The 16,171-nt window shown below is 41.3% G+C and overlaps 1 protein-coding gene across 1 annotated transcript in view; it reads left to right on the top strand.

Moving 5' to 3' along the window:
* LOC130473314 (polymeric immunoglobulin receptor-like) overlaps positions 1–15,841 on the top strand; it is a 46,010-nt gene extending 30,169 nt beyond the window's left edge. The window contains exons 8-16 of the mRNA XM_056844837.1: positions 4,536–4,871; positions 5,455–5,784; positions 6,008–6,340; positions 7,602–7,916; positions 9,200–9,320; positions 9,732–9,847; positions 11,950–12,078; positions 13,696–13,748; positions 15,752–15,841. Of these exons, the coding sequence (XP_056700815.1) occupies positions 4,536–4,871; positions 5,455–5,784; positions 6,008–6,340; positions 7,602–7,916; positions 9,200–9,320; positions 9,732–9,847; positions 11,950–12,078; positions 13,696–13,748; positions 15,752–15,841 (1,823 nt within the window). The remainder of the gene's footprint in view (positions 1–4,535; positions 4,872–5,454; positions 5,785–6,007; positions 6,341–7,601; positions 7,917–9,199; positions 9,321–9,731; positions 9,848–11,949; positions 12,079–13,695; positions 13,749–15,751) is intronic.
* Positions 15,842–16,171: the final 330 nt, after the last annotated feature.

The raw sequence follows: 16,171 nt of genomic DNA, 5'->3' as shown, positions 1-16,171 counted from the left end.
AGAGAAAGCAGGGAATTCTCTTCTGTAAGCTTTCCTAATAGTAAAGCAAAGCGTATGCCTTAGAAATATTGATGGGCTGTGTTAGAGAAACTTTGTAGAGAAATACGGTAGTAAGGAAATTATTATAATGAAGAAGCAGATACTGAGATCTTTCCACACATCTGAGAAGTTTATAGGCTTCCCTCCCCTGTGCACATCTAGTTTCTATCCCAGCCCAAATGAAGCTGAATAGAAAATGCAAAGACTAATGACATAGGCTTATTATGAGATGCCAGAGAAGGTGGAGTTGCTAAATGAACTGTCTATTCTTTAAAATCGTGGTACTGACTTCAAAGTCATGAGTTTTTGAACTCGTCTTCTGAACCTTACAGCACATCACACATACCTTTACAAGCTTTTATATCTGTAATAGTATGTTATGAATGAGACTGGCTAGAAGAATTATTATGCATGGTTGGATAAAATATTAACTTCTGGTCTCTCTGAAAGAACTAGTCTAATACAATACTCTTCTGAATACCTGGCATTCTGGTAGCGCCTGTTTCCTTAGATCACTTCTAAGCAGGCCAACTAGAAACATCCTTTCTTGGCCTTGTAACTTTGTCATACATTTTAGAAACAAAAAATGTCAGTCCTATCTTGATGACATCAATGACAAAGATTTTAATAGAAGTGGATTACACCTCCAATGCCTTGTTAACAAAGCTGTCTTACATTCTGATGACATTATTTGTGGCTTACAGTAGTTATTATTGACAATAAAACAGAAATAAAATGTCACACAATATTGTGTGGTTACTTTCTCTCCCCGGGGTTAATGTTACCACATTTACAAATTGCCACTGCCCTCTGGTGGATCAAATCAGAACACAATCAAACTATAAGCCTTTATATATATATAAAGTAGTAGCCAATTAGCTGATTAACAAATTAGCTTTAATTGGCTACGAGAATCTCATGAATGAGGAAGTTTAATGAGATAAACAGTTTGTGCATACAACACAAAGAAACAAAACAGTTTTGTGGGAGGAAGGAAAATCATTCTAAATATATACTTGGAATCAAGACATACACATTGACAATCCCAGCAGAACTGACAGCTCCATTAAAGGATGCAGGTTCAATTTTTGAATTTAAAACTAACCCCACCTTATTATGGGATACTTTTACACATTCCTTGGTGTATCTTTTCTATAAAATAGTGGCTAAGGCTACCATGCCCTAGGAAGTACTATGAAATACCTGGAAGTAAGACCAATTGAGCTCAGTGTGGTTTACTTGTAGGGTTGCTAGCTCTAGGTTGGGAAATTCCTGGAGATTTTTGGGGTGGAGCCTGGGGAGGACAGAGTTTGGGGAGGGGAGGGACTTCAATGACATAGAGTCCAATTGCCAAAGCGGCCATTTTCTCCAGGGGAACTGATCTCTATCAGTTGGAATAGCAGGAGATCTCCAGCTAGTACCTGTAAGTTGGTGACCCTATTTACTTGCAAGTAAACAAATGTAGGATTGTGTGGTGATAGCAGGGAAGGGATTGTGGGCCAATGGTAGAGCGTCTGCTTTGCATGAAGCCCCATGCTCAAACCTTGAGCATATCTAGTTAAAAGGATTCAGTCAGGAGAAGATTGGGAGGTGAAAATGGCCCTGGAGCAAGCCAAGTGGCCCTTGTGGCGCTACAAGTCAAGATTGAAGCTCCATTCAGCTCAGCAGAGCCAACAACGGGCATCAGGTCACCCAACTTCTGTATTGCAGCCTCAGTCCAAATTGCCCCCCCCCCAACAAAAACAAAACCCCTAGCAGGTTTGTTCACAGATCTCTTTTTAACTGGCAGGTAGCCATTGACAGGTCTAATTAAGCTCCTAGATGTCATTTATTTACAGGTGTATTTGTTTATTTGCAGAGTTCAGTCTGTAAGAAGAACCTGATAGCTCAGGTATAGGACCCTCTATTAAAATGACTCTCCTGGTATTCATTTTTTTGTTGGCGTTTGTCCAAGCTGGATCTGCCTATGGTGAGTATTTTACCAACCACCAGTTGAACCAAGAGCAACAGTAGTGCATCTGCTCAAAACATTTGTGCATGTTAGTGTATCTACATTCTAAAATCAGCAGAGAAGACGTCTTCTCATATAAAATTCCAAAAGGTTGCAGGTGAGACTAAGCCTTAAGGATGGTCTTTTGACGGTAAAACTAAGAAAAAAAGGTCAATTCACCTGTCAAATAATGGTCCAGTATTTTCAAAGCATTAACTATTGAGAACAACAAATGAGACTCTTCAGCCAGCATGGTGTAGTGGTTAAGAGCGGTGGCTTGGAGCAGTGGACTCTAACCTGGAGAACTGGGTTTGATTCCCCACTCCTCTGCATGAGCGGTGGATGCTAAGCTGGTGAACTGGATTTGTTTCCCCACTCCTACACATGAAGCCAGCTGGGTGACCTTGGGCTAGTCCAGGGGTCGGCAAACTCATTAGTCAAAAGAGCCAAATATCAACAGTACAATGACTGAGATTTCTTTTGAGAGCCAAATTTCTTAAACTATATAGGTAGGTACACTATTTAATAAACTTTAATTAAAGTTTTAAGTCTTAATTAAACTATAGGTAAAACTTGATATCATACTTAATAGTGATCTTATTTATTGATAAAAATTTAATTGTAAGTCCCTGCCATTTCCCCCTCCCCATCTGGAGTCCTCGTCTGGAGGCCTGGTCTACCGCCATAAAAGCCTATTGGTAGACCTGGCCTCCGGCTGAGTCCCATTGGGAGGCCAGGTCTACCCATTGTCTTTCTTGGCAATAGACCTGGCCTCTGGAGGCCCTTAGAAGCCAATTGGTAGACCTGGCCTCTGAAGGGGGACTTTTCCCCCTCCTCGGAGTCCAGGTCTACCGCCAAGAAAGCCAGTGGATAGACATGGCCTCCCAATGGGACTCAGCCGGAGGCCAGGTCTACCAAAGGAAGCCCGTCTTGCCCAACAGCTGATAGGCGGGGGGGGGGGGGCAGGAACCGCTGAGCTGCCCGCCCAGGAATCACGCGGCTAGAGGGGAGGGGAGGCTTTAGCCTCCCAACCATTGAGGGCAAGGGAAAGGGGGACCCGGCCATTCTCCACGGCGGGGGGGGGGGGGAGAGACAGCGTGCCCGCTCGCCTGCTCTATCTCTCTCAGGCGCGCCGGCTCCGCAGCTCGGCTGCCGGAGTGAGCGGGCGCAAGAGTAGGGGCTCCAAACCAAGTTCGGAGAGCCGCACTCAATGGGCCAAAGAGCCGCAGTTTTGAGACCCCTGGGCTAGTCACACTCTATCAGCTCCGCCTACCTCACAGGGTGTCTTTTGTGGGGAGAGGAAGGGAAGGTGATTATAAGCCAGTTTGATACTTCCTTAAGTGGTAGAGAAAGTCGGCATATAAAAACCAACTCTTCTTCTCATTATCAAGAAGTCAGATAACACACTGTTACTGTGAAACAATGAAATAGACATTAAAGTTATCATGAAACACACCTTTTAACAACAAAAAAAGTTTCTGTAGATTTACAGTTTGATAAACAGTTCTCTCCCTTTGTCTTATATCCTGGAACACCAGCTCTAACCTACAGTTACAATTTTTTAAAAAAATGAAATAAAACTGAAATATAGGTCGGGTTGACAGGTCCCCACTCACCTTTGGTGGGAGGTTTGTGTGCTGATCTTGTGTTCGCGTGCGCTGACGCGGAACTTCCGGTTTACAACCAGAAGTGCCTCCTCGCAAGGAGCATTAGACCACTCAGACTCTTAGTCTCAAACTAAGAGTGAGTGGTCTAAGGCTCCTCGCAAGGCAGCACTTCCGGTTGTAAACCAGAAGTGCCACGTTGGCGAGTGCATGCACGATTGCCTGCTGGCCCTCAGCTGGTCAGCTGGCAGAGGGGCACATTACTGGGGGTTTGCCCGCCACCAGCGGGCACCTGGCAACCCTAAATATAGGTAAGTTATAGCAGCTATTAAAATGTAAGGTCTGTAGTTTTGATACAACAATAGTAATGCTTGATGCTTGAGGCAATTCAGAAAAATATTAGTACATTTAAATTGCCCTGAAACAAATAAGCATCAATGCAAAGCAATGAACACATCAGTCAAGAAAACCTGCACAGAGGTTGCCTGATATTAGGAATGTTCAAACATCCACCAGTTTGGCTCACATTCTGTTTGCCAGGCAGCCATTTTTTTAACAGACTGTTGATCTGTTTGTCACTGGTTTGCTGCTGTTCGCCTTCCTAACAGTGCAATACAGAGTCCAAAACTATCATAATGATTTTAGCAGTCATCTTTGAGAGTGAGCATGATCTAGTGGTTAGAGTCTTGGACTAGGATCTGGTAGGCCCATGTTTGAATCCCCACTCTGCCATGGACCTTGGGTCAGTCATTTGCTGTCAACAACCTAACAGGGTTGTTGTGAAGAAGGAATGGAGGAAGAACTATGTTGCAAATTGCTTTGGTTCACCATGAGGGAGAAAAGCAAGCTATAAATAAGTAATACAGCAACTGTCAGTGATATGCATTGTAATTTCTTATCAGTTTCAGCCTCACGCACCATGTTTGGACCAAGACAGGTGACAGGATTGCTGCAAGGTTCTGTCACTGTGAAATGCTTCTACCCTGCCACTAGGGTAAACAGACATGACAGGAAGTACTGGTGCAAGGAATCAACAAGGCATTGTTCAACCATAGTTTCTTCAAATGGCTATATTTCAAGAGAACATGAAGGCAGAGCCACGATAACCGACTTTCCAAATAATGGCATATTCATCATTGAGATTTCAGGGCTGAGGAGAAGCGACATGGGAACATACAAATGTGGCATTGGTAACAATGATAAACTGTTCTTTAGAGTCAAACTGGATGTTTCTGAAGGTAAAAATGTACCTTTAACACCTGTTTAATATAATAAAAAGGGGTTCTGAAGTCCCAAATGGTTAATGATATTTTGTTGAAAAATATTGATCATAAAAAATGCAGACATTTTATTCATTTGTTTTTACTGGCCTGAAAAGAGGGTTTGTTGATTTGTTGGTGCTAAAGAAAATAAGCAATAGTCAGGGCCCAATTCTTATTGGTTCAATTTCTTTTACACAGAACTCTTTATTACACAGAATAGAAACCTACCACTTAGTGGCTTGATTCCAATGAAGTGTTGGATCCAAGCCAGCATCTTCAAAGCTGGTATGCAATTTGATAGTTTATAAAAGTATTTTTTAAGGGTGCTGTTGCAATTTTAAATGGTTGACACTATAGTAAAGGCTACCTGCACAACTTATGAGTCAACAAGTTGAGTGCACGTCATCAACCATGTGTGGAGGCCCACTAGGAAATAGATAAACCTAGAACTTCTGCAGGCCCGGGACTGCAAAAACAATATATTTTACCTCACTATGGGATGGCACAATGGAAGGTGGAAAATTAGTACTGTTGTTCATTTGACATGTCATTAACACAGATTCAGTAGTGCCTGAAGAAGCTCAACTCTTCTACATTCAGCAGCATGGAGCAGTGACTATACCATGTGCTTTCGGCAGTCAGTATGGCACTGAAAGGAAGTACCTGTGTCGGATGATGAAGACCCAGTGCTCCACTGTCATTGACACCTATGGAAATGTTGACCCATCCTACAAAGGAAGAGTTCTGTTGGACCATGCCGAGTTTCCTGGATCATTCAATGTTTTAATGACCCAGCTAAAGAGGCAAGATTCAGGACTGTACCTGTGTGGAGCTGGGCAGTATGGGGAATCTGGAGAATCCAAGGAATTGAATATACATGTCTATGAAGGTGGGTAATGGTCAGAGAGTTCACGAGTTCCTAAGGGAGCAATCCTAAGCAGGTCTTCCCTGAAGTAAGTTCCATTTTATTCAATTGGGCTTACTCGCAGGAAAGTGTGCTTAGGATTGTGGCCTAAGTGACTCATGTTTCATGCCCAGAATCTGCTTAACTGTTTTTAAAACAAAGAAAATGTCTGATTGCACAGCTCAGTGTGCTCTATTTCTTTGTCCAGAGCCATCGCTGCCCGAAGGAAATGTTGAACAACCTCTACTAAAGGGAGTCCCGACTGGTTCTGTGTCCATCGAATGTTACTACGACCCAAAAGGAAATGTCACAGTGAAATACTTATGCAAGTGGAGACAATACGGATGCACTCAATTAATAAACAACTTGGGGGATATGCCAGGTTCCTATGAGGGAAGGATAGTGATGCACGATAACCCAGAAAATGGCACTTTTACTGTCATATTGAACCAACTGCAGGAGAATGATGCAGGATACTACTGGTGTTTGACAGACGGAGAACAGGAAAAGAAGTCAACAACAGAGCTAAAGATTATAGAAGGTACCAAACAATGCTCATTATGCTGTGCATCTCAGTGGAGCGTTAAGTTTCTTTTGCCTGATGTTGCAAAAATAGGTTATGCAAAGATATCTTGCATGAAATTAACCTGACCAGTTCCTCAGACCTAAATATTGTACTCAGTTTCAGAGGTGCTTAAGGAAGGATGTGATAAGAGTTTAGCAGAAACAATGGAAATATTGTGGACAGAGTTCCTGTGCTGTTTTCCCTCCTCCTTCAGAACCCCCCCCCTCAGTGAATTTTCACCATTGCATCCATGCACTGGTTCACTCACATACTTCGCTAATTTCTGAAGGAATCACACTTGGTCCCTTAGATTCAGCCTCTATTAATTAACCACATAACAGACCTATACACCCAGAAACCAGCTCTCCTTCTTATCATACCTATCCATGTCTTGTCAAGACTAGGGCTGTGTTTGCTTTACTGTTTTTACACACAAAAAATTATTGTTCTTTTTAAAAGCCATTCAGAAGCACCCCTTGATCTAGTGTGGTAGAGGATAGCTAGGACTGGCTCTTTGCTTTGAAGAAGAGGTGTTTGGAGGAAGAAGCAAACAGCACTAGTAAAGGGGTACCAGGAAACACACTGGTTTTGAAATATAAGTGACAAAGAACCGGAAAGCCAAGAGTCAGAGCCATGTTAATTGCAAACATTGACATAGGGTTAAAATCGGCAATCCTAAGGATGGTTCACATTATTTTTCTTCCTGGTCTGTTTCAGTGTGAAATGTGAACCAAGAAATCATGGGTGTGATTCATAGTATATTATCAAAACCACAGCTAGGAAAAAAATAATTATGGAAATGTGTCCTTCCCTGTTTGTAAGTACCTAGTTCAGGTACTGTGTGTATCTAACATAAGTATGTATCCTAGGAAAGTCAAGTCAGGTTAGGTCTGGTTACAAGGGATGATGGCATTGATGCAGTGTATTCTGTGAACAGTCCATTAATTTTAATAAGGCTAAAGATCAGATTAGAGGGACAGAGGGATGGTGAATTGGTATAACTGGATCTCATCAGATTTCAGTAGCTAAGTAAGGTTGGTACTTGGATAGGAAACCACCAAGGAAGGGTCTACAGAGGAAGGCAATGGCAAACTACCTCTGCTTCTCATTTGCCTTGAAAGCCCCTTGCTGGGGTCACCATAAGTCAGTTGCGACTTGATGACACATATGTATGTAAAGATCAGGTTATTTAATTTTAAGTGACTACATTACTCATTATTTTTCTCTTCTGAAACAGGGCAGCCCAGTTTAAGAGGAGCGAAGGAAATCAACGTTGTTGCTGGCTCTCCTTTGTCCCTGACATGCTCTTATCCATGCAAATATTATAGCTATAGTAAATACTGGTGCAAGTGGAAGAATACTGCATGCGATCCTCTCATCTCACATGAACAAAACCAAACTGGCTTGGTAGTTAGCTGCGATCAAGACAGTAGAATTTTGTCTTTGAATTTTGACCAGGTGACACTGACGGATCAAGGGTGGTATTGGTGTGGAGTAAACCATGAAGGTCATTATGGGGAAACCATGGCAGTATATCTGAGAATACAAGGAGGTAAGCTTTGGTTCTTATCACAAGGACAACCCATTAGATTTTGCCTATTACTATGACCACGTTTAAACTGAAAGCACCAAAAAGAAAAAGGGAAGAAGTCTTTGCAACAAGGAAATAAAGGAAGATGAAGTCAGGCCCTCCAACAAGCAATATGCAAGGAGAATACAAACAAATACACAATAATCACATAATTATGTCTAATATAGGATGATACTTTGCCACACTACATCACAAGAGAAGAAAAAATAATGTGTGTTATATTTGGCAATAATATATCCACAATTGTACAACCTCATACTAAAGGCCAAAACTTTTGGAAGATAAAACAAACTCCTGGGTATGACTCATTTCAATACTAGTTTAGATATTTTCTTCAGTATATATGACCAAAACTTCAAACTTCCAAAAATGGTGGAAACAAAGCAAACAGGCCATATGTTGTCATGCAAACAGTTGTGCCTTATAGGAAATCTTATATAGAAGAAAATTTAATCTAAATTAATTACTGTTGCTACAGACAGAAACATAACATGAGCATCTCCTCTATTAATGGCTTCACATCTGTGCAGATAAATCTTCCCAAAATAACATTCTTTCAGTTAAGTTTCCCAGTTTCAGCTGTGGAAAGGGCTGATACTTATATTTGCCTTTCATAGCTGACAGTGGGATCCAGCCATTAACATAGTTTGCTGGCTTGTAGCTACTTATCTTTAAACTATACAAATTTCAGAAGAAACATTCCTTCATCATGTTTTGCAAATAGCCTAGAATACAAGCCAACACCTAACTGTGTGTTGGATTGTGGTCTGTATTCCATCTTCATTAATTTGTTGTTACCTCTTTCCACTCATCAGCTATGGAAACTTTATCTCTGTTTCTTTTCTTTTTCAACTCCATCATTTGATTGTAAAAGTGCATATAAGTATTTAAGGCCAGCTGACTCTTCAATTTTTCCAGAAAGTTCCATCCTCTGTTGCATTTCTGATGTCGGGACTTTAATAAAATTAAAAGAGGGTGCAAAAACAAATGCAATTATAGATCCAGGTGTAAAAAAATCTTTTAATATTCATTCAATATCTGCAAAGTTACCTGGGACACATTTTAGTAATATTTAAAGAGTATGTTATATAAATGATTTCAGTGGAATTTCTCCACCTGAACTGTGTGTAGGACTGTAACTCTAGTTAATATCTTAGTTGTGTATAACATACTATTTTATTTCTTCCTTTCTTTTGCTTTCTCATGTGCTGCTGAATACCAATTAAACGAACGCTCCTAAATAGTATTTCAGGGCTCTGATGAAGCTCCCAATGCAGAATTCAACAATGATGTTGATATTTCCAGGATAGACTCTCGCTTAAGCAAACCCAAGATAGCAGCTGGAGTTGAAAGTCCAACAGAGAGGTGAGCTACTTACTGTAAAAGCTTCCAGCGATGATATCTGAATGCATCATATACTGAAAAGCAAAGGAATCTAAAAGGAAGGAGGAATTCCCATAAAAACATTTAACATTTTATCAACAAATACAATGACTGTTTATGCTTGCTGAGAACCAAGAGAGATGTCACAACTAAAGGCACTTGAAAAAGCGGATCCGGAATAATGTCAATTTTTTTGGCATTGTTCAGGGCTGCTTTGACCCTGCCACCATTTCCCCCCTTACTTACTTGAGCCAGATCCACGCTGATATAATGTTTATTGCTTTATTCTAAATTTGGTTGTGATTTCTGTCTCTCTGAAAAGTATTGGTAAATATTGGCATTTGGAGCTTTCGTTCTAAAATCACTATTGTGTAATTTCACCTTATTTTCCAGCCCTGCAGAAGATAATTCCAAAGTTCTTCTCTCAGTTTTGATCCCAATTGGAGTTGTTTTTCTGCTTCTTGCCACTACCTTTGCTTTTGTTAAGTTCAGGTTTTTCAAGATTTCAGGTGAGTATATTCCAGATTGCAGTTGGACACGATGTAATTTTAAACAATTATGTTTATTGCTTTAATATATTTCTGAGCACTAAAAATTTCACTAATTAAATAGTACATTCAAGGAATAGTTTCCTTTTCAAAACTGGAGAGATGAACTTTGGAAATGCCTCGTATTCACAGAAAGTCTTGGTGACTTGGAATCTGTCTCTCAACTCCTGTACAAACAACTGTCATGTCATGTCATTTATTTTATTTTAATTATTTAAAACATTTATTAGCTGCCATTTTACCTTGGGGCACTCAAGGCAGCTTACAGTATAAACAAAACAACAGTTCTAAAACACATAAAAGACAACAGTTTAAAATCTCAATTAGGACTACCAATGAATACAAATCAAATTAGTCAAATGCAATTAAAACTCTCTTTTGCTTTCTCCTGAAGATCACAATTGAGGGTGGGGGGCAGGTGCATGTCATGAATATCCAGACACATTTGAGGCTTGCATGCTTTCCCTCTTGTTTTATGCCTCACTCTGAAGAATAGGTAGGAATGGTTCTGATATTGGAGATACTAATTTGCCTGAGGAGCCATGGCCCAATGGTAGAATATCTGCCATGCCTACAGAAAGCCCCAGTTTCTGTCCCTGGAATCTCCAGTTAAAAGGTTCATATAACAGGTGATGTGGAAGACCTCTACTTAAGACCCTAGAGAATTGCTGCCTGCCAGGGTAGAGAATCCTGACAAATGTTATGACTCATTATAAAACAGCTTTATGTGTTCACATGCTTAAATCCAGACCAAAATATTAGTGTGACAAGAATATAAGGAGTAAGAGGGTACTGAAGTTAACAGCCCCCAATGTGCAAAACAGGAAAGACAGGGAGCCACAGTTGCCCCAGTGATGCCTGGCAAAACCATCAGTGTCTGTGGTCAACTAATACAGCGTTGTTGCTTTGTCAGTGGGGATGTGGTGAAGTTTGGAAGACCCAGATATCTTGTCAGCTGAACCATAGGTGCATAGGTATATTTCAGGCTCAACAGCCTGAAAGTGGATGAAGAGAAGCCTGGAGTGGCAAGGGCAGCTCCAAAGCTTGCCTCTGGAAGGGAAGAAAGAAGGGGCCTTCCTTAATCTGATGCCAGGAGTACTTGATTCCCTCTTGAGTGGCAACTAATCAAAGGTGAAAAAAGGGAAGGATTCTCCTTTGCCTGGTGCATGCCCCATTTCTAGTATGTCCTCCAACAAGAGGATATGAATACCACCATAATATTCATACAGTTTGTGTAGTTTTTGTCGATTTTTTCATTACACCTCACTCTTCTTTCTGAAGAATGTTCCTTCTGAAATGTTCCTTTCATTTTAAATATCCCTTTTCAGTTTTTATCTTCTTTATTTATCTTGGTTTTTGTAGGTTATCCGGGCTGTGTAACCGTGGTCTTGGTATTTTCTTTCCTGACGTTTCACCAGGAGCTGTGGCAGCCATCTTCAGAGGAGTAACACTGAAGGACAGTGTCTCTCAGTGTCAAGTGTGTAGGAAGAGTAACATATAGTCAGAAAGGGGTTGGGTTGAGCTGAATCATTGTCCTGCAAAAAGTATCCAAGGTAATGTGCTAATCATTGTCCTGTAAGTATCAAGATAATGTGCTAATGAGGGTGTGGTATTTTAATATGGAACCATTGTATCCTGAAGTGATCTGTTAATGTGTGAAATCCAAAGCTAATCTGCATGGCTATTGTTGACTACAGTCAACAATTTTTGCAGGACAGTGATTCAGCTCAACCCAACCCCTTTCTGACTATATATTACTCTTCCTACACACTTGACACTGAGAGACACTGTCCTTCAGTGTTACTCCTCTAAAAATGCCTGCCACAGCCTGCCACAGGAAAGAAAATACCAAGACCACGGTTACACAGCCCGGATAACCTACAAGAACCAATGAACTCTGACTGTGAAAGCCTTCTACAATATTTTTATTTGTCTTGTTTGTATAATATATTTCTCCTACATCCTGGAATTTAAAGAAAGTTATCATGGTTACCGAATGTATTTAAAACTGGTAATTACAAAAAAAGAGGTTTTTTTTACTGAGCAAATTCTCCTTCAAATAGATCGGGTTTCAGTTTCTAGCTACAGGACAAACATCAGCATGACAGACTTTGAGAATGCGAGCCAGTGTGGAGCAAAGGACAATGCATGTATGGAAGAATCTCATGAGACTCAACTAGGGGGGATGAACGGTAATATATTTTAAACACTGGTTTTGTTTCAGTTATTGGGCTACAGTTACCAGGTCACAGCACCAAACCCCTGGGAGAAATTGGGGCCTGCTGCACCAGCATGGCACTAGTGTGCTTACATTACATCACTTCCGGTAAAAACAGGAAATGACATGGGGAAGTGACATGGGGACTCTCTGACATTAAAAAAAAAACTCTATACCAACAAGCATTCATTGTCCCCCATTTCCTCTCGCTGGAGCCCAAGGAACAGCAGACCATGAAAGCGGATGCCAGGCTTCCTGCTCTAACAGGAAGCCTGGCATTTCTATCTGGACTGTAGTATGTTTGACAGACTCACCCAAGTGAGGGGATAAGAAAGATAAAGTATAATGGAAGCATACACTTTTTATAAAGTTTTATAACTTTTTTATAATGATAAAAGTTTTTATAATGATAAAGGCCATTGCCTTTTGTATGACATTGTAAGAAGCTGCTATGAGTAGGGTGACTACCCTATGAATATGGCTGTCAACTATTCAGAAGATAACAATCCTGGGGCTGCTTCATGCATTGTTGGATATTGCACTAGCGCTACACAGCAGCAGTCATTCACAACTCTAGCTCTTCCTCCTTGATAAACTGCCAGAGGCAGCACTATTGGATCTAGCTCGTTGTTTTGAAGCCACGATTTGTTGATTGAAGGAGAGTTGGCTGAAGTTAAATCCATCTAAGATGGAGGTTACGTCGCTGGGTCAACCTGGGTCCTCCGGGGGATCTTTGCTCCGGTGTTGGTTATTACCTTTAAAGCCCTACATGGTCTGGGCCCAATATATCTGAGGGACCACCTCCTCTTGTATATTCCCCCATGGTTGCTCCGCTCTTCATCAAGCGGTTTAGTGAGGGTGCCGGGACCCTGTGAAGCCCATCTGTCTTCTACCAGGTCTAGAGCATTTTCGGTGGCAGCAACTTCCTGGTAGAATCCAGGGGAGGTCTGTGCCTTGTTGGATTTATCTCAGTTCTGCAGGGCCTCCAAAGCAAAACTCTTCTGACAGGCAACCCTCTATATTTAGGATACTGGTTTGGGCTGTTATCCTCTGTGTAATTGCTGGTCAATTTGATGCCTCTGACTCACAGTGCTGAATCCTGTAATATTGGAATAAGTGTTGGTTTTAATTTTACATTGTTGTGATAGTCATTGTATTATAAACCGCCCTGAGCTTTGGTAGAGCAGTATAGAAATCTAATGAATGAATGAATGAATAAATGCCTTGACCACACCAGGAAAATCCAGTTGTGAATGGTTGCTACAGGGGAACCACAGTGCAATATCCAGCAGTATCTGTATGCAGCCCTGATAAACTCCTAGGCCTTTAAGAGCAGGTGGGTTTGCTGACAGAGCAGACCTCTGAAGGTATAATTTTTCATAGCATTCAGGATAAGCATGGTTACTCATTGATGCTTGCACATTAAGCTGCTCTTAAAGGTATGGAAGCAATAGCTGTTTGCTGTGAATTGGAATTATTCATCAGCAAACATTTAATAAATTAAATTTTGTAGTCCTGTGTAAGACTTGGTGAACAGATGGAATATTTTATTCTTTTCAAGCTAAAGTCCTAAACATTTCATCCTTTACAGAATATAAATCTACCACCGGGAGTCCCAAGGAAGCACCAAAGATAACAAAAAGGGTAAGAGGAAGCTATGTTAATTAAAAAGTTAAGAAGAAACCCAGTATTTAATTGAAGTTACAGAGCATGCATAACAAAGTTCCCCTCAATACCTTCTGGCACTCCTTATACAATTCCTTGTTCTTCTTAACTCCTTGTTAAGTACACCACTGCCGTGTCCAACTTCTGAAATGGTGAATTTAACATTTTCTTATGCTGAAAGCAACAGGTCTCATGTTCTTAGTTTTATTATTCTGGAAATATTAGCAGGGTATTCATTTCCTAGGAGCCCCATGGCGCAGAGCAGGGGTGTCCAAACTTTTTTCAAAGAGAGCCAGATTTGATGAAGTGAACATGCGCGAGGGCCGACCATTTTGCCTGACATTCTTAATTAAATTAATTAAATGCAAATTAACTATTTTGTGCAAAGTTTATTGCAAACGGCATACTTATTATGCCCATAACCACAGACTGCACCACAAAAACCATGGCTACATTCCTTCCTTTCCCCAAAGCCCCTTTCAGCTCACCGGATGCCCCCCAGCTTTTAAATCTTCCTTCTGTAGGGAGGGAGCAGGAACTCTTCCTCCCCCCCCCCACTCATGTGCCTCTCTGGGACTGTTGACTCTCTCCCTTCAACCATGCCGGGGGTATTCTGTCCTCCCCTCATCTGAGCCAGGAAATAAATTGGTTTTCATTCTCATGGAGTCCAAGATTCAAACACTCTGACATCTCCCGTGCAGGGAGGAATGTGGAGTTTTTCTCCCCATGAGAGCCAGCATGGTGTAATGGTTAAGAGCGGTGGTTTGGAGCGGTGGAGTCTGGGTAAGAAGGAAGTGGCCTCTCTAGGGTTTCAGACTCGCTGGCCTTCATTCCGGGGGGTGGGGCTGAGACAGCCAATCGAGGCGACCCTCTGCCCAAGCATTGCCCCCTCGGTCGGGGATGCAAAGCACAGGAGCAGCCCCCATGCACCCCCTTTTCTCTCTCTGCAAAACAGGTTGGGGGGCCGTATTAAACCGGCCCAGGGGCCGCAACTGGCCCCTGGGCCGGACTTTGGACATGACTGACGTAGAGTGTTAAGCTGCAGTACTGCAGTCAAAAGCTCTGCTCACAACCTGAGTTCGATCCCGACGGAAGTCGGTTTCAGGTAGCCGGCTCAAGGTTGACTCAGCCTGCCATCCTTCCGAGGTCGGTCAAATGAGTACCCAGCTTGGGGGTAAAGGGAAGATGACTGGGGAAGGCACTGGCAAGCCACCCTGCAAACAAAGTCTGCCTTGGAGACGTCGGGATGGGACGTCACCCCATGGGTCAGGAATGACCCGGTGCTTGCACAGGGAACCATTACCTTTACCTTATTCATTTCCTAGGAACCAAAACCCAAATGATGGGAAAGAAGCTGTACTTATGGGATAGTCATAAAGTTTTAGGGCTTGAAAAGCAAGTTTGTAAAAAAAAATAAAAAATGTTACTGGGTACCAAGGAAGAGAGAGCCCCCGTATCTAAAAGTAATATAGAAGAGTGAATTCAGCAGGTTCAATTTTTCCTAAGGCTAAAATAAATGTGATAATGGGAGATCTTGTATGAACTACTTCCCATGGAAAGTAGACCTGGCCTCCAGAAACCAGGTTTACCTGACTATTAGTTGGCACCTCTCTTACCTTTAAATTTTAGAGGGCCATTATATTATCTGGAGTTCAGAGGTCAGGTCTTCTAATAGAAAATAAAGGTTCTTTAAAATTTGAAGGGAAGAGACTAACAGTTGTTTGCTAGAGTCAGCTTCCTTGCTCTCCCTCCCCACTCCTCCTGCTGCCTCTGGCAGAAAGTTAGCAGATCATGGGGAGGAAAAAAAAGGTCCTAAATTCCGGAATATGGAAAACAACAACACACAGCATGAAACAGAATCCCAAACAAGTAAGGACACTTCTAAAAATTCAGGCTAACAGAACCAGTCGCCTCCCCAAAATCTGGATCTGAAATGAATATGAATGCACACCTCTAACTGTGATCTCTGTTCATTCTTCTAGGGCTCCAAAGAGGAAGTTGAGATGGCATATACCACCTTTCTGCTTAATTCAGAGAACATTTCTGCTACAAGAAGCTCCCAGGAACAGTAAATCTTAATGAGCAGTCCAATCATGGGCACTTTCAAACACTATGGAAATGAATCATATAATAATGATTAAAAACAAAAAAATCAGTGAGCCATAAAAAAATGCGTTGGGAGCGCCTAGTATTTTCATATAACAATCCTATAATTGCTTAAATAATAAGACTTCCGTTAAAAATATTGCTTTAAAAGTAAACAGCTCATTTTTGAACAAATCCAAATCAAATCATAAAAAATTGTAAGAAAATCCTATATGTGACTATAATTATGGAATGCTAACAAATTTTAAATTGATTCAGTTAATTCACTGACATCTATATAACTGGAAATGTTTAAT

This window comes from Euleptes europaea, chromosome 2 (genome assembly GCF_029931775.1).
Source record: "Euleptes europaea isolate rEulEur1 chromosome 2, rEulEur1.hap1, whole genome shotgun sequence".
NCBI lineage: Eukaryota > Metazoa > Chordata > Lepidosauria > Squamata > Sphaerodactylidae > Euleptes > Euleptes europaea.
This window is presented reverse-complemented; position numbering and strand designations above follow the sequence as displayed.